General features: G+C 38.9%; 1 protein-coding gene across 6 annotated transcripts in view; it reads right to left on the bottom strand.

The window, feature by feature from the left end:
* The window catches only part of Stag2 (stromal antigen 2), a 132,783-nt gene that overhangs the window by 86,258 nt on the left and 22,556 nt on the right, over nt 1–23,969 (bottom strand). For all 6 annotated transcript variants that reach the window (XM_036174147.1, XM_036174152.1, XM_036174149.1 and 3 more), the window contains exon 2: nt 1,407–1,545. In XM_036174147.1, the coding sequence (XP_036030040.1) occupies nt 1,407–1,450 (44 nt within the window). In that variant the 5' untranslated portion in view covers nt 1,451–1,545. The remainder of the gene's footprint in view (nt 1–1,406; nt 1,546–23,969) is intronic.

The raw sequence follows: 23,969 nt of genomic DNA, 5'->3' as shown, positions 1-23,969 counted from the left end.
AATTTCTTTTGGTTTTTCAAGACAGGGTTTCTCTGTATAGCTCTGCGCCTTTCCTGGATCTCGTTCTGTAGACCAGGCTGGGCTCGAACTCACAGAGATCCACCTGCCTCTGCCTCCTGAGTGCTGGGACTAAAGGTGTGTGCCACCACCGTCCAGCATATTGGTGCTTTTATGTGCATGTTTATATGCTTGTGCACCATATGGATGCCTGGTGCCCAAAGAAGGTGTCCCTGGAACCAGAGTTAGATAGTTGTAAGTGACCATATGAGAGCTGGGAACGGAACCTAGAGGCTTTGCAAGCAACAAGTCTTCTTACTCACTAGACATCTCTTCAGCCTCAAGAATGTAGGTAACATTAAAGACAAGACAGGGAAATGGAGAGGTGGGTGGCTGAGTAGTCAGGTATTCAAACATCTTTTTTAGACCAATATGCATATAACTTGTTTCTCAAACAAATGATTGAGATGTCTTACCCTCATTTGATTTAAAAGCAAAACTTGATATAGCAACCTAAATATGAATATATGGTATTATTCCTTACTAACAAAGAGACAACACTTTAATCATCTTGATATCCCCTCAAAATAACTGGTAGTCTGTGGCGGTTTGAATGAGAATGGCCCCCAGGCTCATTTGCTCGGTGCCCAGTTACTGACATAATTTTCGGTTAGGAAACTTAATTGAAGGATGTGTGTCATTTGAGGAGTGGGCTTTGAGGTTTCAAAAGCCCACATCAGGAGCAGTATCTCCTCTCACTGCCTGCTGCCTGCAGATCAGAATGTAAAGTTCTCAGCTGCGCTACAGCACCATGCCAGTCTGCTTCCCACCATGATGATCATGCACTTATCCTCTAAACTGCAAGCCCCCAATTAAATGCTTCTTTCCTAAGAGTCTTGGTGTCTCTTTCCTAAGAGTTATGGTATGTCTCCAGAGCACAGGACAATAACTAAGGCATACTGCAATCCCAACACTGGACTCAGAACTGTACATCAAACAATTAGAGGAGAGGCTGGAGAGACTGCTCAGGGGTTAAAAGCATGCAATGCTCTTGCAGTGTTCACTTCCTAGTAACTCCAGCTCCAGGGAATCCAATGCTCTCTTCTGGCTTTGACAGGCAGCTGCATATACATGCACAAACCCACATACAGACACATACACAGAAGTGAAAATAAAATAAATATTTGTAAAGTAATAGTATATTTCACCATATGTAATTTTAAAAATAGATCCAAAATATTACAGAAATACTAAAAAAATTCAATGAGTAACAATTAAAAAAATTTCAAACCATACATGATAACTATCAGATCTCAGGAGAAACAATTTAATCAAAATTACCATATCAATTTTTTTGGAAAAACAAATATTTAAATGTCACATTACAATGTACAATATAATGTACTTACTGAAGTAGATTAAAATCAGTTGGTATTTCTGGAGCTGCTATCATTTCTTTATCATCTTCTGGAACACCCCAATATCAGAATATATTCATATATTTATGTGAGTAAAATGACAGTGTGCTTCCTCTAAGAAAGATGTTTCCTTTAAAGAGGAGAAAAATACATTATAAATACACCACATACATCAAGAAATAGCCATTGTCAAAAGCTAAATTCCCCAGTGTCTCTTAATGTGTTTTAGTAAATGAGTTATTTTTTTGTATTTTGTTCTCTTCCATTTGGCTTGATGTTAAGAACTCTTACCAGATCTACAGTAATAACATAATAGAGGTTTGTACCATACAAATATCTCATGACTCTCTAGCTTCAGGCTTGTTCATGTGCTCATGCTCCCCCCCCCCTATTAATCTGCTCATGTACATACAAATTTATGTCAGGTGGCAGTGGCGCACGCCTTTAATCCCAGCACTCAGGAGGCAGAGCCAGGTGGATCTCTGTGAGTTCAAGGACAGCCTGGGCTACAGAGTGAATTTCAGGACAGCTAGGGCTACACAGAGAAACCCTGTCTCAAAAAAAAAAAAACAAAAGAAAAAAAGAGAGAATGTTACTTGTAGCTAGTTATGGTGGTATTCACCTATACCCCCAGCAGTCAAGAGTTTGAGGCCAGCCTTGTCTACATAGCAAGAACACATGTCAAACAAAAAGGATGACACTTGTAGCCAAATTAAGGATAGGTCTGAGCATGAGAAAAGAAATACTTTCTAGGTTTGAAGGCCACAGGTCCATCTCCTAAATGAAAGAATAACCTGCTATGAAATGACTGGTATATAACAAAAGGGTGGGGTGGTGGGGCAACAGGCTAAAGCTAACATCTGAATGTCTTACTATAAAAATGTCAAATCTTTATTACTTATTATTACTGTGCATATATGAGGATGTATGTGTCACATGTTGAGGTCAGAGAACTTCTCTGTGGTGCTGACTCCTCCCATATTTATGTAGGTTCAAGAGATCAAACCCAGGTTGTCAGGTTTGAGCAACAAGTGCTTTTACCTGCTGAGCTATCTAGACTAACCATACTTTGTTTACAGCTTGGATTGTTTGTTTGTTTGATTGTAGATAGTACCTCATATTTCCCATACTAGTTTCAAACTCCCTAAGTAGCTGAGGATGACCATGAACTCCTGATCCACCTGACTCATTTCCCAAGTACTAGGAGTATAGATATATACACCACACTTGATCTTTCAGTCTTAGGATTTGGTTTGGATTTTGTCTTTAAAAGAGAACCTAAGTACTTGGTGGTCACCTAAAGTAGATGAGGGCCTGTGAGATGATTCAGTAGGTAAAAGCACCTCCCATCAAACCTGATGATCGGAATTTAATCCCTGGGACACATGTGGTAGAAAGATAAAACTGACCACCTCAAACTGTCCAACGACCTCCACATATGCACCAAGACATGCATGCCCACACCAACCCCCACATATTCCTACACACACACATACTTGTAAATACATGTAATAATTAAAATAATTTTAAAGTAGGTAGAGCTAAATAAATATATCTTATAAATGCTCAATCAAATGTACCATACTGGTGAAATTCCAATGACCTTTTCCTGTAAAATAGACTCAGGGTAGGTGTGATGCTACACACCAGTAAGCCAAAGGCAAAGGCAAGAGACATTGTAGTTCCAGGATAGTCTGGGCTACACAGTGAGTTCTACGTCCATAGACAGCAAAAGGGTAAGCAGAGAAAAGAAAATAAGACATAAGAAAAGGAGCAAACAATTTCCCCATCAATTTATCAACTCCATAACAAACATCAATTGCTAAATATGTGTTCAAAACACTATTTCCTAACTTATACTATTGTCGGGCTACAATTAAAAAAAATTCTTTACAAGAGGTATTTATGTAGCATGAATGGTGGTGTATGCCTGTAACCACAGAAGTTGGGGGTAGAGGCAAGATCAGAAGTTCAATGCCATCTTTGGCTAAAATAGAGTTCAAGATTAACTTGCCTACCTGAAAATCTGTCACAGAAAAGAAAAAAACATTCTGTGGACAGCAATATAACAAATTCACAGTGCAAAGATCATAGAGTCTATCTTCTAAATGAAAGGTCGACATATTGTAAAATCTTAAACTATACCTACTATTAGTATGGTCTCCTTTATGCCCTAAACTACTGTTCCCCTCCAAGACAATTAAGTGTTAACCCAGCTTTTATTACTGTACCCTACAGAACTGTCTAATAGTCTGTATTTCTGAGGTTTGTCATCACATACAGAATGTATCTTTGTCTTCTAATATCCTAGATACTGTTTAAAAAGAAAGAGTAAGGGAACTGTAAAGGCATAGACAAATTCTCAACCAACACTTCAAGTCATTAGGGTAGTATGATTTGAAAAATATATAGTAAGTAGCCATCTATGCTGTCACTACGTCTCTGAGCTCTTCACAACAAACACTGTGGGGCCAGGGCGACTGTTCAATGATAGCACTGAACAGAACAATCATCTTTCTTATGGAACTACCTATACAAGAAATAGGAAAACATTGATTTCTGTAAGAAATCATATACCTCTTAAACCTAAACCTAAAAATGCCAAATTCCATATATTTTGGAAATGTTTTGATATACATATGTGAGACAGGGTCTCACTCTATGTATCTTTGGCTGTCCTGCAAGTACTACAGAGAACAAACTAGCCTCGAACTCATAGATGCACTGGCTCCTATTTCCCAAGTGCTGGGACTAAAGATGTGAGTCACCATGCCCATGAGCTTTTGCTATTTTTAATCATCTGGTTAACTTATTAGCTAACTTAATAAACATGACTAAGTTAATTTGGGATTTAGAAGAGAACACAGTGGGTAGAGATGACACTGGGAATGTTTTCAGAAATCAAAGTTTCAGAAAGCAAAAAGTTGAGAACGTTTTTTTTTATTATTATATTATTTTAAATGTCTATGCCTGCATGTAAATACAACTTGCTTTTCCCAAAGACTTACATTACAAAATTTACTAAATAATGTCTTTATTGAAGTCTGGTGGCATAGGCCTGTAATCCCAGGACTCAGATGCACAAGGCAGGAGTATCCCAAGTTCAAGGACACCCCAGACTTGATAACTTAGTGAGACCCTGTCTTAAAATACAAAGTAAGAAAGAGGGCTGGGGATATAGCAGAGCATTTGCCTAGCAAGTACACAGCGTTCTCCTCAGTTCCCACTACACTGCCACCAAAAATGTCTTTAAATATACTTGATTCCATTAGAATTAAGAACATGTAATACTTAAATAAGAGTATAAAAGATTAAAAGGCCAATCATTTCTGGAATGTAGGTTATTAATTTTAAAATATATATATGCTCAAAGATCACAAGGTGGAGCTCTCACCCAATATCAAAGAAAAAGTTTGAGGTCTTGATGACATAGAGATTCTCTGTAACCCCTATAAAAGACATGCTATCCCAACAACTGGGGAGACAGAGCACAGACATAAAGCATGCATTATGTCTCCGTGATTATTTGCCGTCAGCAGCAACTAGCTTCTGTTTTTTCTTATTAAAAGGTTATCTATAGTTAGTGTCCATCTATGGGTTGTTATTCCAATTTAGATTATAAGTTAAATTTAATAACGAAAACATCTTCTGGGGCTGGGATGCACTTGTATTCCATCTGCAGGAACACAGACATACACACATGGCAAGGCGAGAGAAGGTATGACTTCCAGTTTGAACACATGAAGAAACTAATTACTGAAGTAAATAAATACAAATAAATAGAAAGAATTACATAATTACATCTTCAACTACAGAAACTGATTGCAAAATTCACTTAAATTGTACCACCAAACTGAAGCAAGCAAAAACAAAAACAAAAACAAAAACAAAAAACAAACAACTGCTATTGTGTGGTACTGTTTAAAAAAATTAGAGTAACTTTAATGATCCTTGTAGAATAATTGTTGGAAATGACTTTTAATTCAATGCCAAGTGGTACAAAGAGAGTGGCCAGACACAGGGCTAACACCACAGTCACTCGGACCCAACAGATTCCTGGGAAACACGGTAAAGAAGAATACCTCAGCAGCTGATGTGTGAATTCAATCAGAGAACTCCTTAGCAGCTGGAACTGGCAAGTTCAGGCATCTTCTTGCCTTAGTGCGCCTCCCCAGTGTCAGTCTTCTACTCACTAGTACCATCACCTAAGACAGGCATACACTCTCACTAGTACCATCACCTAAGACAGGCATACACTCTCACTAGTACCATCACCTAAGACAGGCATACACTCTCACTAGTACCATCACCTAAGACAGGCACACACTCTCACTAGTACCATCACCTAAGACAGGCATACACTTTCACTAGTACCATCACCTAAGACAGGCATACACTCCTCCAACGTCGCTGGCATACAACACAAGCACTCAAACCTACAAATTACTTCAATGTCCAACCATGGATTAGTGTACATCACTGTAAGTAATGAAACACTCACACAATGAAACTACTCACGACTCTGTATCAATGTAGATAGAATTTGATACATTTAAAAACTATACTAACAAAAAAAAAAAAAAAACAAAACCAGAAAATACGAAAAAGAAAACAAAAAAGGCAAAAGGAGCTAACATATCAGAGTGACCAACGTGTGAGTGGTTTTTCAATTTTTAACTTAACAATCTTATTGTTACTACAGGAAAAGTTAAATTGTGAAAGAGAATTGATTTTTGGCCTTGAAGGGAGCCCACAGAGAACTGTACTCTATCAAAATTTCTACAAGGTCCATACACAGTGGCATATCCTGTCATCCTAGTACCAGAGAGACTAAAGCAAAAGAAGAAAGAACACAAGTTTAAGGCCATCTGGATATATAGCCAGTGGAAACTTTTTAAAGCTGAAGAATTACAAGACTATGTTGCTAAAATCTGATTCATTCTAACTTCAGGTCCATAATCATAAAAAGTTAAGCATAGGCCGGGCGGTGATGGCGCACACCTTTAATCCCAGCGCTCGGGAGGCAGAGCGAACTCTGTGAGTTCGAGGCCAGCCTGGTCTACCAACTGAGTTCCAGGAAAGGCACAAAGCTACACAGAGACACCCTGTTTCGAAAAACTAAAAAAAAAAAAAAAAGTTAAGCATATAAAAACTGATTCCTATCATCAACTTTTCTTTCTTAAATTTGCCAAGTGTAGATTAGCAGGGTATAGAAACTTCTCTAGTGGTGGTGCTAGAGATTTAACCTAGGGCACTGGACATGATAGGCAAGCACTCTACTGAGTTGTTATCTCCAGTCCAGATCATAAACTTTCTTACAGAAGAGGATCAAAGGTTGGTTTCCTTTATATTGGCCTAGCTATATTCTGACGTCTGTCTGTTAATCTGATGTTGATTAAAACAGAAAAGTTACCACCAATTCTGTATTAAATGTCATATGGCAGCTTTGCATACACAGGGTAAGAAATGAAAAAGCTAACCATTTAAATTAGATATAGATATAGATATATATATATATATATATATATATATATGCATACCTTTAAAAGGAGAAAAAAATGTACTGCCAATTTGATGATTAATGACCTTTAAATTTTATTCATTTCAAAATATTTTCCTTCCATCTAGCAGGCTCCCTAATTTGTGCCAAATTCTTCTGAGTAGATAAGACTGCAAAGAATGGCAAATTATGCAATGATAGTATATAATTTGACCAGTAGTAAATTCTGGATCTTGAAGTTTCTTGATATCACACTGTAGCTACCACATACATTATTTGCAAATGTACTTTCTTTTCTACAAAGTGGATCAATCCTAATGAATCCATAAGGGTAGCTCATGATCCAGAGTGCAGAAACAGGTAATCTGGAGAAGGTAAACTTTAAGAAATCCACAAAGAATCAATGACATTTCCTAACTCAAGAATAAACGCCATATCTACACTTACAATCTTTAAAATAGTGACTAGGAAGTTAAGACTCCAAAAGAAAAAGGCATTTCTAAAATAATTAAGTAGATAAACTAAACACACTAAAGGTATAAAGACTTCAAAACTCAACATTTATGGGCCTGGAGAAATTATTCAGCAGTTAAGAGAACTTGCTCTTTGCAAAGGACCTGGGTTTCGTTCCCAGAACCCATGTCAGGAAGTTCACAACTAAATGTACCCCAAGATCCCTTCTGGCCTCCAACAGAATCAGGCATGCACATGGCACACATAAATACAATATTTAGCCGGGCAGTGGTAGCGCACGCCTTTAATCCCAGCACTCGAGAGGCTGAGGCATCTCTGTGAGTTCGAGGCCAGCCTGGTCTACAGAGCTAGTCCAGGACAGGCTCCCAAGCTACACAGAGAAACCCTATCTTGAAAAACCAAAAAAAAAAAAAAAAAAAAAAAAAAAAAAAAAAAAAAAAGAAAAAAGAAAAAAGAAAAGAGAAGAAAAGAAAAAAAGGAAGGGAAGGAGTAACTGAGGCAATTTACATAGACATAGTATGGCTGTAAAGCCATACAGAACTGGAAACATGTATGTAACTGTGAACTTTACTATTTGGTTTGTGTTTAACTAAGGGAGTAAGAGACGGGTTCAACAAGAAAAAATGTCTAACTCATTCCTAAAGACCCAGTACTCTGAGTTTATACTCAACTGTAAACAGTTGCTGATTCCTCCAAGGATAATACACTGTCTGATACATACTTGTTTTATCTCCCCATCTCAGAAACTGGAACCCTGCACATGAACCACACAAAACAGTTTCCATGTACCTTTCAAGTTGGTCAAACTTAAAAACTTTAATCTGTTATTTAATTATAAGTCTGTTAATTCCCCAGTTTGCTCTAAGAAACTACAGTGCACTAGAAATCATATGGTTCTAATGAAAACAAAACACAAGCAAAATTAGTTTCATCATATATTACCACCCTAAAATACTTTCTCAGGGCAAGCATAGTAGCACATACCTTTTATTTCAGCACTAGGAAGGTAGAGGCAAGCAGATCTTTGTGAGTGCAAAGCTAGCTTGGTCTACATAACAAGTTACATGCCAGCCAGGGCTACATATTGAAATCCTGCTTCAAAGAGAAAGAGAGAAGAGGACGGGAGAGGCGGGGAGGGGAGGGGAAGGGAGGAAAAGAAAGAGGAAGAGGAAGAAAAGGAGAAAGAGAAAGAGAAAGAAGAGAGAGAAAGAAGAGAGAGAATGAATAATTATCAACAGCTAATAATTGTGAAAAAAAAAGTCAATGCCTATTCATCACTGTTTTTGTTATAGTCTGGATCTCAAATGTCCCCCAAAGGTCCAGTGCTAAAGACTTGGTAGTAAGAAGTTAGTCCTGTTACCAGGTCTTTTGTTCACTGAAGGAGTGGTCATCACAGGGGATATAAATTAAAAGACAATAAATTCAATGTGCAAAATAAACCACTTTATATAAGGGCACTCTCCTGGCACTGCCTTTAGGCTCATGTTGAGGTAAGTGGTTACTCTATCATGTTACCATTATGATGTGCTACATCAGGACAAGCCAAAAGTAAAAACACTAAACCATCATAGACAACCCTAAAACCATTAACAAAAATGGAATTTTTCTCTTTAGAAGTCAAATTCTTGGCCATGTTGTTATAATGTCAGAAACCTCACTGAAACATCAGCTATATTTAGCTTTTTAAACTTAGTTAATTTAAATATGTATCACATTAACATCATTTCCAACATGCTAGGACATTCCAAATAAACCACTACAGCCAGGCGGTGGTGGCGCACACCTTTAATCCCAGCACTCAGGAGGCAGAGGCAGGCGGATCTCTGTGAGTTCGAACCCAGCCTGGTCTACAGAGCAAGATACAGGAAAGGCTCAAAGCTACACAGAAAAATCTTGTCTCAAAAAACCAAAAAATCAAAGGCGGGAGATGCTAAAGTAGGTGGTACAGACCTTAGTGTCTCAAAACCCTGTCTAGGAAAAAAAATGTTAACACTAATAGAGGATATACAGTATTGTTCAAGCAGAACACGGCATTGCTAGACTACTTATTTCATGATGGACACGACTTGTTCAAAAGAAAATTTCAGGCAACAGCAGATCTGATGGCAAAGTAGATGAAGACAAACTAGTCTTACCTAGATTTCAAGCAAAATCTAAATTCTGATTTCACAGAATATTTGCAGTATAAAGGAGAGAATGAAAATTATGGTATTTAGTGAGGTAAAATCCAGAATTAGGAAGAGAAAATAACATAGTTTCTCTCATATGCAGTTTCATGGTTTGAATTCATACATATGTGTATATGTAGGTGTGACAGATCATGTACTGAGGGAGGTGTAATAGAAAACACGTAACACAAAAGGTAAAAGAAAGCGCAGCACTGAAAGTGGAAGGGTACAGATAAGGGGTCGGAGGAGATGGATTGCCAAGAACAAAGTCTATAGAAAACTGTCATAATGAGAGGCCCATTACTCTGTACGCTAATTAAGAAACAAAAACATTGAATTTATCTACTCCCAATAGATGACATCAAAGGCTTCCAAGGCATATACAAGCCCATAGATTCAATTCCTAACACCACAAGAAGCTAAAACTGAGAGCCATTTGAGGGGTTATACAGACACCTATTACAGTAGAGCACCTTGTCTTCATCTACATATATATATGTGTGTGTGTGTTATAGCAAAGAAATCTAAATGGAATTACCCAATAACAGGGGAGACAAAGCCCCATTTTGACATTTCACCAAATGAAACCTCCAGAGCCAGGAATTGACCAGGGGGGCCCCATGGAAAGCCCCAAACAACCCGGGCAATTGCCAAGGCTATTGGATTCTCTCCACAAGCTAAGGATAAGGCCCTATTGCTGAACACAACATCTACATAATTCACTGAACACAAGTCAAGCTGGTGCCTAACTAGAGCCTTCGCACCTACTAAGTGTTGATGGGACTAGAAGTCACTCATCATGCTGTCAGGAGACAGGTAAACACTAACCCAGTCACCCTTCGATCTACAGTGGTGAGCCGCCTGCAAGATACAGCTAGTGCTGGGGCTGGTGAGATGGCTCAGTGGTTAAGAGTACAGACTGCTCTTCCAGACGACCCGGGGTTCAATTCCCAGCACCCTCTTGGCAGCTGAAAACTGCCTGCAACTCCAGTTCCAGGCTATCTGATGCCCTCATACAGACATACATGCAGGCAAAATACTAATGCATACGAAATAAAAATAAATCATCTTTAAGAACAGATGTGCTGTTGCAATAGTGGCACAGAGCTTGTGGAATTAACCAACCTCTATCTGTGATTGGAACCACTGTCTTATTGGATTTAAAGCCCACCCCATGAGTTGAAACCCATTCCCAAAAATGCTTGGTGGCCAAGAACCTGAGACCAGATAGGCCATGCACCTATGGGAAAACAAAATAATACTACTGTTCTAAAGGAACATAGCAATGAAATGACATTCTACTATACTCACAGATACTTCCTCTTGCAGTAAATGGGAACAAACAGAACCCACAATTGGACAATGTGCAGAAAGTGAGAGACTTTGGAACACTAAGTACTCAATGGAATGTCTCCATAAAATCCCTCTCTCCCCTCAGGGCTCAGAGAACTCTGCAAAAATGGAGGCAGAAAGATCTTAAGAGCCAGTGGGGGATGGAGGACACCAAGGAAACAAGGTCTTCTAGATACAACAGGACTGGTGAACATATGAACTCACAGTGACTCATGGAAAGCATGCATAGGGCCTGCAGTTCTATGCCAGATGAGGTCCCAGCACTGAGAGGGGAAGTAGGCACAAGCTACCACCCCTAACCCAGAAGCTATCTCCAACCGACAACCACCCAACAGAAAAATTAGTTTTCTCCAGTAGAATCTCATTGGGTATTCAAACCACTCTTAAGGGAAAAAATTACAAGTCTTAATTTCATATTATGGTTTCTGCTTTTGGTTTTTATGGGATTTCTGTGTGTACAAATGTGTGTGTCTCAGCATCTGTATGTGTGTCTTATTATTTTTTCCTTTGGTTCTTTTTTCTGTTTTTATTAGTTTGTTTTGTCCTAGTCTAATTTTTTTATCTTATTTTATTACTATGTTAGATGTCTGTTTGTTTGGTTTTTTTTTTTTTTTTTTTTGGTTTCTAAAGACTGGGTTTCTCTGTAGCTTTGGAGGCTGTCCTGGAACTTGCTTTATAGACCAGGCTGACCTGGAACTCACAGAGATCCACCTGCCTCTGCCTCCTGAGTGCTGGGATGACAGGCGTGCACCACCACTGCCCGGCCGCCTGTTTGTTTTCTAATGAGAGTGAGAAAGGGTAAAGATTTGGGTGAGTGGAGAGGTGAGGAGCATTTGGGGAGGAGTTAGGGGTAGGGAAACTGTAATCAGAATATATTGTATGAAAAATCTATTTTCAGTAACAAAAAGAAGCTAGCTGCAAGTTATTCATTCAAGATTAAATGTATCTTAAAATATGCATAAAGATGGAGATAACATTGTAACTGAAATGGTTCCAGGTGACCCCAATCTAAAAATAGAAGGGCATGTCCTGTTATGCTGCCAAGTGGGCACAAGAGTAGTCAAAGCAGTATAAACACTACAAGCAGAGGGAACAGGCACCAAACAGCCTGGTGTTTTCAGAGAACTAAAATTGTTGGATCTAAGCCCAATTTATGAGGGAAAAAGAAAGTGGGATGGAAAAAGAAGGTGGGATGGTTGGTTTGAAATGGCCTTATAAACGCACTGTCTCTGTGAAATACACACCCTTAAGTGTCAGGTAATCATCTCTTTTTATACACTTTATACAAACATCCATGTTACAATAATTTTGTGTTTAAGCCAGGAGGCAGAGACAGGCAGATCTGTGAGTTAGAGGTTAGCCTGGTCTACGGAGCCAGGTCCAGGACAGCCGGACTGCACAGATAAACCCTGTCTGAAAAAAAAAACAAAATAATAAAGACAATAGTAAGTAATAATTTTGTGTTTATATGAAGACTCTGGAATCTGAGGCCAAAAATCTCATCCTTAATAATTAATCCTGAATTGACACCCTTAAAATACATGCTCAGATGCTGGACATGATGGCAAACAGATTGAACCCCAGTATTCATGAGGAAAACTGAGTTTGAAGCAAGCCTGCTCTACACTGCAATTTCCAGGCCAGCCAGAACTACACAGTGAACCCTCTCATTAAAAGAAAAATATGACTCTTCACAAAGCCCAGGGTTCGAGCCTCAGCTCAAACAAAGAGAAAAAAGAAAAATATGGGCCGGGTGGTGGTGGTGCATGCCTTTATGCATGTAGGAGCCTGTGAAGGTCAGAAGAGAGCATCAGATCGCCTGGAAGTAGAGTCAGAGATGTTTGTGAGTTATGGGTGCTAGGAACAAACCCAAGCCCTCTGGAAGAGCAGCAAGTGCTATTAACCACTGAGCCACCTCTCTAACCACAACTCACAATAAAATTTTTTAAATAACTTAAGCCAGAAAGAAAGCAAGAAAATGCTATGGACACCGTTAATAAATATCAATGTGAAAGATTAAAAATAACTAACTAGAAATTCAGAGTTGAACAGCAGGATTATTATACACAAAAGGATCATTGTAACACCATAAGTGAGGATTTACTCTTAGAATGCAATACTGGTTCTACATACACAAAAATATTGAATTGGTAAATAGGAAAAATTACCAGAAGTTAACACATGAAACTAGCAAGAAATTAAGAGAAAGTAGAGGAGTGGAAGCGCAAAGGAAACTAGCTATTTGTACACCTCTAGTTGTTTGATTTTATAAGAATTAATCCCAGCACTCAGGAGGCAGAGACAGGTGGATCTTTGTGACAGCCTGGTCTACCAAGTGAGATCCAGGAAAGGCACAAAGATATACAGAGAAACCCTGTCTCAAACTTTAAAAAAAAAAAAAAGTTGGGGATTTAGCTCAGTGGTAGAGCGCTTGCCTAGCAAGCACAAGGCCCTGGGCTCGATCCTCAGCTCAAAAAAAAAAAAAGAAAAAGAAAAAGAAAAATATGGGCTGGAGAGGTGCCTCAGTGGTTAAGAGCACTGGTTGCTCTTGAAGAGGTCCTGAGTTCAATTCCCAGCAACCAAATAGTGGCTCAGAACCATCTATAATGGGATCCGATGCCCTCTTCTGTTGTGCAGACCTACCGGAAGAAAGAGCCCTTGTATGCATAAATAAATAAATCTTAAAAAGAATACATGCACAGTAGTAGTCTGTTAACATAAAACATTCCTTAAATAGCATGCCCATGAGCTTCCCTTACAACAAAAAAATATCTACAACAACTTAAAAGAAATAATTAAAAAGTTGAGCTGACAATGGATACCTGTAATCCCAGCCTCAGCATGTCTGACACAGGAGACTCATGAGTTCTAATCTAGTCTGGACTACAGTGTGAAAGACTATCTCAAAAACATTTATAAAAACAAAACAAAATCAACAATTTAAGTTTTGTCCCTTACTATGTTATTTTATATCTTATAATTTTAAATTTTATTAAAAATATCTTTTTTTCCCTTTGGGTAAAAAGATGTTTAAAAGAATAAATAGAAATGAAGCTATATTTCAATTAATGAGAGATACTACCTTTGTGGGGAAGGCAAAAACTGTTACTGGGGCTTGAAACTCAAACATTTGACCTTAGGTTTTATGATATCCACACATTTGAGTGCTAAATCTTTTGTATTTATAAGCCCAGTCATCTCTAGCAGAGTGATTACCTCAAAAGGCTTGGAATGGGGAAGGTGGAATCTTTATACTTCTCCATACTGCTTTTTTTTTTTTTTTTTTTTTTATAGAGCTGAGGATCGAGCCCAGGGCCTTGCACTTGCTGGGCAAGCACTCTACCATTGGGCTAAATCCCCAATCCCTTGTACTGAATTCTTAATATGAACTAGGATCATTACATTTCTACAGTTAATAGTTTTTTGTTGTTGTTGTTTGTGGGTTTTTTTTGTTTTTGTTTTTTTAAGTTTTTCAAGACAGGGTTTCTCTGTGTAGCTTTGTGCCTGTCCTGGATCTCGCTCTGTAGACCAGGCTGGCCTCAAACTCACAGAGATCCGCCTGCCTCTGCCTTCCAAGTGCTGGGATTAAAGGCGTGTGCCACCACCGCCCGGCCAGTTATTCCTTTTTTTTAAAGTAACATACTCTAATATTTGAACATCTTTTAAAGACATGAGGACCATGATTCAGAAGCTATTACATCTCCTGGATACTCTCTTTTCTAAAATACACAGACCAAGAAAGGCAAACACTTCAAAGAATTCCATTACCGGGAACTCTCAACGATTTCACCTACAATAGAACTCCCAAAACATTTGTTTGAGACAAATGAGACAGAGAGAATAGACAAAGCAAAGGAATGGGCAGACACAAACAGAGACTCAAAGAGGTAAAGAAACTCATCAGTTTAACAAGATGCTGAACTGTTAACTCAACTGGACAATGAAAAAGTATTCAGGATAATTTGCAAACCATAATGAGAACATGGCACTTCAACCCAGACAAATTCTTTTTAATAAGTTTCTTCCAAATTCAGAATACAAATAAAGCAGAGTAGTGACACACACCTTGGAGGCACACACAGTACTTGGGAGGCAGAGGCAGAACTCTCCATGAGTTCATGGGCAGCCTGCTCTGAAAGGGAAATCCAGGCCAATTAGGGCTAAATAGATCCTGTCTCAAATAAAAGTCAAAACAGAATACAAATAAATAGATGAATAAATCAAGTGTGTCCTACATCTAATAGTACTCACAGATGAATAGAGAAGGGATCAAACTAACACTTGTTTTTAAGAAAGCAACAATGCCAGGTGGTGGTGGTGGTGGTGGTGGTGGTGGTGGTGGTGGTGGTGGTGGTGCACGCCTTTAATCCCAGCACTTGGGAGGCAGAGCCAGGTGGATCCAGGTCAGGCACCAAAACACCAGAGAAAAAAACAAGAAAGAAAGCAAGCAATGATATAGAAAAGAACATAAAAACTATAAAGTATTTCAGTAATATACATGGAGGAATTTGGAAGGAAAATAATAGTGAAGAATTTGTTTTGCTGATTGGCAAAGACAGGCTACACAAAAAAGGAATGAACATCGAAAGAGTATACAAAATAATTAAATGGGGCATATATATCTAGGACTTAAAATATGCTTCTTTAGAGACTTTGAAAAAAATGAAATTTTACAAAATATACTGACACAAAAATACATAATAGATAAGTCTACTTATTAAGGTCATAATTTTTAAGAACAATAATAACCATAAAATCCCACATTACCATAGGAGTGGAATGATTGGAATGAGAATGTGTGCTAAGAGTTTATCAATAAAGAAAAAGCCAGTGCATGAGACTGTTAAAGTGCCCCATAAGTATAAGAAATAACACATTGTACAATATCAACTACATCAAACCTCAATAGCTTAGCGCTTAATCTTTTTCAGTGCATACTACATGGAAATAACCTAATTTAATTTCCCTTTCTTTACTATATAACTATCAATTTGGAAAAAAATTAAAAAGCTGGGAGTAGAGGTCAGTGCCATTGGTTAAACTCTCAAAACACACACACACACACACACACACACACACACACACACACACACACACAAATCACGTAACATTCCAATAACCTGAATAAATCACTTATTTTCATTTTTTTCAACCAGCCTGTGCTCATATATGCATATGCATTTGTCTCTAATAACTGCCTTACATAACTGTAAACACAAGCTAAGGATATGGCTCAATGCAAGAGCACTTGCCTAGAATGCACAAAGCCATAAAAACTATAACTACAAAGTGAATACAATATGTATTCACTATTTTTTCTTTTTCTTTTTTTTTTTCTTTTGGTTTTTCGAGACAGGGTTTCCCTGTGTAGCTTTGTGCCTTTCCTGGAACTCACTTGGTAGCCCCGGCTGCCCTCGAACTCACAGAGAACCGTCTGGCTCTGCCTCCCGAGTGCTGGGATTAAAGGCGTGCACCACCACTGCCCCACCATTTTTTATCTATGTGAATTTCTACTATCTCTGTAATATTCCTAAAAATGTCTAATGAAATTTTATGAAATCTCACCAAATGTGATAATCTACTCATTTATTGTCAAACACTAAAATTACTAATACTGTATATAGATTTTGTAATGAATTACTTTTCTTTTTTGTTTGTTTGTTTGTTTTTTGAGACAGAAGACTGCCTGGTTCTGCCTCCCAAGTGCTAGGATTAAAGGTGTGCGCCTCCACCGAAAATAGCAAAGAAAATATCAAATAGAACTGCTTTCCCAAAGTGTTTTCATATTGCTTATTCCTTTCTATACTGTAACCAAACATCTCATCTCTGCAATCACAATGTCAAAATAGATATATCACACATTTAATGTACTATCTGTAATTATTTCAGAGTAGGTGATATCCTGCTCATTTTTCAGATGAAAAAACAAGGAAGTTAGGTAATCTCCACAAGGTCACAGAAAAGGCGCTATACCTCAAGGTCTTGCAGATAAAGATGTCACAGCTGGAGGCTATACAGTAAAGAAAGATGGGTGCTGAGGATTCTAACTTAAATTTAGTTGACATAAGAGCTTAAGTTCTTTCAACTATTTCAAACTTACTCAAAATAAATTCATCTGCTTGGAAGCTATTCAAATTTTTAGGCACAAACATGTACTGGAAAACCATTAAGAACCATACTTACCTTAGTTATCATTCATTTAATTCACCCAGTAGCATGCACATATCCAGCATCAAGGCATGAAAGGTTAGAAAGAAAGAATGCAAGACTGATCTGGTGAGATGTAGGATGGAATCCTGGCTCTGCCTGCATATTATAGCCTATGTTAAACTTCCATAATTCATGTGTGTATTATATACATAATAAGAAGGTTGGAACAGTCTGTAAGGCTTTTTCCCTGCTCTAAAATTCTAGTTCAAAGAATAGGCCCAGATCAGGAAGTACCACAGATATATGTCTAGGTTTTTTTTTTTCCTTTTTTCCCTTTGCCATTTCTAACCCTGTAACCTTGAACCAAGTTTGAATATCTCAAGACCTCACTCCCTAAGGGACTATTATTCCTACAGATTGAAAAGTCCTACACGAAGTCCATAGTGTGTTGGAAGCACGGTAGAAGGCCAGGGAGACAGAACAGTGCGTAAAGGCATTCATGCCCACACCTGCAGCCTGAGTTTGACTCTTGCTCTCATGGTGTAGTGGGAGAACCAATTCCTACAAACTGCCCTCTGACTTCCGCAAATTCACCATAACAGGTACACACACACACACACACACACATTTAATTAAAAAGTTAACCGCTACGGTAGAATCTATTACATTTGATTAAAAGACATAATGAGCAGCATAGTCAGATTTCTGAATTATGCATTACCTTCAACACTAGAGAATACAGTGCAAGCACACATCATCTCATCCAATCTTGCAAGATAGTGGCCAAAAACAGCAATATACTTTTAACTATTCTTTTCTCACCACCTTCCAACAACCTAACTTCTTCAACTTGGAAAAGAAACTTGTCTATGTTTGAAAATACTATACTAAATCATTTTCTTAAAATAAGCGTAAAATCTTTTCATAAGGAAAAATGCTAATCACCATAGTTCAGATGAGTTTAGACATAGCTAAATAAAGAATAAGATTTATTTAACCAATTCTGGATTGTAATGCTATTTTTATGCTATTTTTTTTCTTTGTATTTTGTTTGTTTTGAGACAGGGTCTCATGTTCCACAGTCTGACTTCAGTTCACGATATAGCCAAAGCTGGTCTGGAACACCTGATCCCACCATGCCACACTGGAGATCAAACTTAATGCCTTAAACATACATTGCAAAGCACTCTGCCATCATGCTACATTTCCAGCACTTAGCATTTTGCAAGAGTCTCACTATGTAGCACAGGTTGGCCTTAAATTAGAATTTCTCCTGTCTTTTCCTCTCAGATGCTATGATTAGAGGTATGGGTCACCTCATCCAATGGGTTTTGTCTGTTTGTTTGTTTGTGGTTTTGGGGTTTTTTTTTTGGTTTTTTGAGACAGAGTTTCTCTGTGTAGCTTTGCGCCTTTCCTGGAACTGGCTTTGTAGACCAGGCTGGCCTCGAACTCACCGAGATCCGCCTGCCTCTGCCTCCTGAGTGCTGGGATTAAAGGAATGCACCACCACTGCCCGACCACAGATGTTTTGTTTTGTTTTTAACCTTAGCACAACTTTATAGTTGTAACAAGTTTCTCATCTCAAAACTTTTTTTCTGCTTAAAAATCTTGGGAAGTTCTAAATCTTCATAAATGTGGCTATATCGCAACTAGAACTAAATTTATTTCATAGTATTTTAATTAATATTCACATAAATCTACAGGTGAAACAATTCAGTCATTCAATCAACAGTTACTGACTAACTGCTATGTACCCGGCACTGTTTGAGACACCATGCAATAAACAAAAACATTCCGTTCACAAGAAGTTTAAAGTATACTGGAGCCGGGTGGCAGTGGTGCACACCTTTAATCCCAGCACTCGGGAGGAAGGTGTAAGTGGATCTCTGTGAGTTCCAGGCCAGCCTGGTCTACACAGCCAGTTCCAGGAAAGGCGCAAAGCTACACAGAGAAACCCTGTCTCGAAAACCAAACCAAACAAACAAGAAAGACTAAATTACTAGCAACCCTCCTTTCACTATTTAGCTTTCATTGCAAAAAAAGACCATATCATAAAAGGGGGGGGGGGAATCTTGAGGTTTCCCCCCTCACGCTGGTTCTGTTAAGCTTTATTTACAAAACATTTTAATTCAGTTCATCCACTAACTGACTGCAACTTAGCATCCGTGGAATAGACAAAATAAATAATGGGTAGATTATTACAGGTTTCCTAACAGACTGCTATCTGTAAAGGAAAATGGACTAAGAAAACCACAAATAAGTGAACAGATATTACAAAATGATGTGCGACCCCAATTTAAAATAATTAGATACATATGCTTAATATTAACACATCAACACCAGTAATTAACCAGAAAACTACTATTTACTCATAATTAAAAGGCCTTCAGGTAAGATTGAAATGTTGTCAGTCACATTCAAAATATTCTGCTGAAAAACAGGAAATGATCATTGTAGCTAGTAAAGAAATATAAACAACTTTGAGGTACACTAACAAACACTGTTTACAAAGAACAGACCCAGGGGCTAGAGAAATGGCTCAAAGGTTAAAGAGTGTGGTACTGCTCTTGCAGGGGACCTATGTTTGCTTCCCAGCACCAACACCAGGTAGGCTCAGAACTCCCTGGAACTCCAGGCTCCAGAGACCCCATGCTTCTAACCTCTGCAGTTAGCTGCACTCATGTGCACAAACCCACGCCGAAACCCCCACACACAACACACAGTTTAAAATAATAAAAATAGGCCTGAAGAGATGGCTCAGCAATTAAGAATATATACGACTCTTGAAGAGGATTCAAATTTGGTTCCCAGCACGTACATCTATCAGATGGATGAAAAACCCCTGTAACTCCAACCTACAGGAGGATCTGAGGCTTCTGGCCTCTGCAGACACCTGCACTCATGTTACTCATGTTTAAATTGCAGAAAAAAAGAGGCTGTCTAAAGAAACCCACCCTGACTCTGGAGCCCAGAACTAGGGAACGATGGCTCAGATCAGGGCAGAAGGAAACACAGTTTGGCTCAGATCAGAGCCATCTCTGCCCCTGGACAACTGACTTGTGAAACCAACCAGTCACAGAGCAGGATAGAAGAACCCTGGGCCGAAGGGTGACTCCACCCCTCCTGTAAAAACAGCCCTGCCTAGTCAGTTAGAAAGGAAGGCTGTTTTCTCTCCCCCCTGGTAGAGGCAGCTACTCTCCTGGACTCCTCCTTCCCAAATAAACCTCTTCCTCAAAAGAGTTTTTTGGGTGTGAAGATCTTCATTCACTGGCACAGAGAAGATCCTTGCTGAGATGTCCCCCAGTGGAAAAAGCGTGCGAGAGAGAGAGAGAAAGAGAAAGAGAGAAAGAGAGAGGGGGGGGGAGGGAGAGAGGGAGAGAGAACGAGAACTAAAAGAGCAGGGCAAGGAGGAGCTGAACAGATTTTTGCTGAGACGTCCCTCAGTAGACAGAACTGTAAGTTAACACTTTTCTCTGGAGCCGGAAAAGATGGCTACATTTCTGCAGGGGTTTCCTCTTTTGCAGAGTGAAGCAAAAGAAGCAACCTCTTAGGCCAGAGAAGCATAGCTCTGCTAGGAAGCCCCTTTAAGTGGGGGCTGAGAAAAGCTCATCTGTAGAGGCTCTCCAGGAGAGGAGCAGGATTGCTATATCCTGTGGGGAGACCATCCCCCATCACACCAGGTATACCTTGACTTTCCTGAAGAGTCAGGATACCCTTCCCCGCTGAAGCAGTTCCAGGCCTGACTCTCTGAGAAGTCAGAAAAATCACCCTCCAGGGCTGAATTGTCTCCTTGCAGTTTCAGCCATCACAGCTGTGCTACGCAGCTCCAGGTGTCCGGGATACCTCACCCTCCGGGGCTGAACTGTCTGTCATCTCCTTGCAGTTTCAGCCATCACAGCTGTGCTACACAGCTCCAGGTGTCTGGGACACCTTCAGGGTAGAGCTGCTGTTCTGAGCAGCTCGAGGTGTCCAGGATACCTCACCCTCCAGGACTGAACTGTCCCCTTCAGTTTCAGCCAGAAATTTACTAACATTTTTGGGTGCAATTTACTAATAAAAATACCCAGATGCACACACGTACATGCAATTCAACATAAAATATTTAATAATTATAATAATAAATGTTTTCTGTTTGAAGTGGGGGAAAACCATATCCAAAGCAGGAATAATGTGGTTTCAAGCACTAGGTAGAAAGGTAAATGGGTGAAAACCTATTACAAAACCCAGTTTAGATTACCAAGAGCTTTAAAAATACTCAAAACTGGGCGGTGGTGGTGCACGCCTTTAATCCCAGCATTCAGGAGGCAGAGGCAGGTGGATCTCTGTTAGTTTAAGGCCAGCCTGGGCTACATAGTCAATTCCAGGGGCAGCTAGAGCAATGCAGAGAGACTCTGCCTCAAAAAAAAGTGTTCAAGCTGATTAATAGTGCAATTTCACTCCTAGGCATACAAGAAAATACTGGGAATATAGTTCAGTAGTAGGGCACTTGCCTACCACGTTCAATCCTCAATACTGAAATTTTTTTAAATGGAAACTCTGGATGCAGTAAAAGTTTAAATAAATATAGAAGGAAGAAAGGCAGAAGGTATTTGCAAACTTCCAAACTGTAGGCAATTATTGGAATACTGAAAAGCACTTGAACATGCACATAACAATACTCATTTCTCCTTGTAACACTTAGTCGTCACTTAGTCACTCAGATGCCCTTACTTAGCATCTTTCTACCTACTACAATGTACATTCCCCACAGGCAGGCAATTGTCCATGCTAAATCCTCCGGACTTACTGTAGTGTCTCTCACTACCTAATCAACTATTTGTTGAGCAGTTACATTTCTGGAAATAAACACAAAGAAATAAAAGCAGCAGTGGGAAGGACTGGAAAGAAAACTCATTTGGTAGAGGGATTAGCCTAGCATACTCTAGACTCTGGGTTTGAGCCCCAGTAACACACACACACACACACACACACACACACACACACACACACACAGAGTAAGGGATATGAAAACAGGAAATATAACAGATTATTTATACACCAATGTCCATAAGTATTGTTTACTTTAGTCGATCTAAGCATCAATCAACTGATGAATGAGTAAACAAATTATGGTACAGACATACAATGGAGTATCACTCAACCTTAAAACAAAATTCGTATACATGCTACATCACAAATGAACTTAACACATTAAGTGGCATGGTCACACGAGCTGACAAATACTGAATGACTTCAGTAATAAGAAGTACCTAACAGTCAAATACGCAAACAGAAGGGGAACAGCTGGTAAGAGAGTGAGTAGGAAGTTAACTATTGCTTAATTAATACAGTGACACAGTACTCAGGTTTGGGTTTTAGATTTCAGTGTTTGGTCTGCATTCGCCTGGTGCCCAAAGAAGGGAGAAAGGGACAACAGACCCCCTGCAACTGGAGTTACAGTGCATCATCATGTGAATACTAGGAACCAAACTTGGGTCCTCTGCAGAGCAACAAGTGATCAAGGGCTGTGCCATCTCTCCAGCTCTGGACTGATGTTTGAGACAGGCTGGCTGGCTGGTCTCAAAGTCATTATACTACTGGCTCAGCCCCCACCCCCCAATTCTGGAATTTTAGGTATACACCATCACTCCTTGCTAGATACAGTTTTATGATGGGATACTGAAAATGTTCTGGTAAAGTTTATGTAAGAATGTGAATGTACTTAATGGTACTGAATTGCACATTTAAAGTGGCTGAAACAAGCCAGTAAGATGGTCAGTGGGTAAAGGATGTGTGTGCGTACATGAATGTACACACACATACACAAAGTTAGAAAGTATAATGGCTTATGGTGATTCTAGGCAAGTGTTCTACCACTAAGCTACATCCCTAGCAATTTTATATATATTTTAACAAAATTATTAAAATTGGAATGAAGAATTATGAATGTCTTTTCACACTGGTAATTTCTTCAGAAAATCATTTTTATTATGCATATATATATATTTATGTAGAGTAAGTACAGTGAGTCCAGAAGAGGTTGAGTGATTCCTTGGAGCTGGAGTTACATGTAGTTGTGAAATATTCTTCCTGATATGGGTGCTGGGGACTGAATTAAAATGCTATCCAAGAGCAGCAAGGGCTCCTACCCATCTCTCTAGCCCCCAGAAAAATAAAATTTCCTAAGACACTCATCTCTAGCTTTAATTCAACCCTAGGAAGGTCTTCTGAAAAAACTAACATGGTTCCCTATACACTTATTTCATGTGGAATTACAAAGGGAAAAAAGAAAACCGGCTTTCATTCTCAGAACAGACTCCAGAAAGTTCAATCATATTTGTGAGAGCTAATCTGAAGATATCAAATTACAACATTACAACATTACATTGCCCTACTACTACGTGTATTTTTAAGTACAATCAATTCTTGGACTATACACACTAATAGAAATGTTTCACACAAGGTAATTCCAACAAAATTCCACTTGACATTTAGAATACATTAAATCAGATATACACTCCCTTCCTATCCCTGACCACATTTAAACTTAATTCTTAGCAGTAACCTGGGATTCAGTGTGGGAGAAGAGCCCAACTCCCATTAGACGCCACGAAGAAAACAATCTATATAATGGTAACTGTTAATTATATCAACTTTAAAGGTAATTTTAACTTCACATAATTTGAAGCAGAGTCTATACTGTATACATTTTAAAAGCATCTCCCAGATAGAAGAACATGCCATCTGGATTCAGTTCAAATCTGAGATGCTTATGGATTGTATGTTACATTAATCCTAGACTTTCTCACTTTCTTCTGCCCAGTTATGAAGTTTATAAGTTTATACCCCTGGTCCTCTGCTCTTTAAGTTCTCTCCTCTATTAGACAACGTAGTCTATGGCTTGTGAATCCCCCAATATGTATCTCCTGA

Source organism: Onychomys torridus, chromosome X (genome assembly GCF_903995425.1).
Source record: "Onychomys torridus chromosome X, mOncTor1.1, whole genome shotgun sequence".
NCBI classification, from domain to species: Eukaryota; Metazoa; Chordata; class Mammalia; order Rodentia; family Cricetidae; genus Onychomys; species Onychomys torridus.
This window is presented reverse-complemented; position numbering and strand designations above follow the sequence as displayed.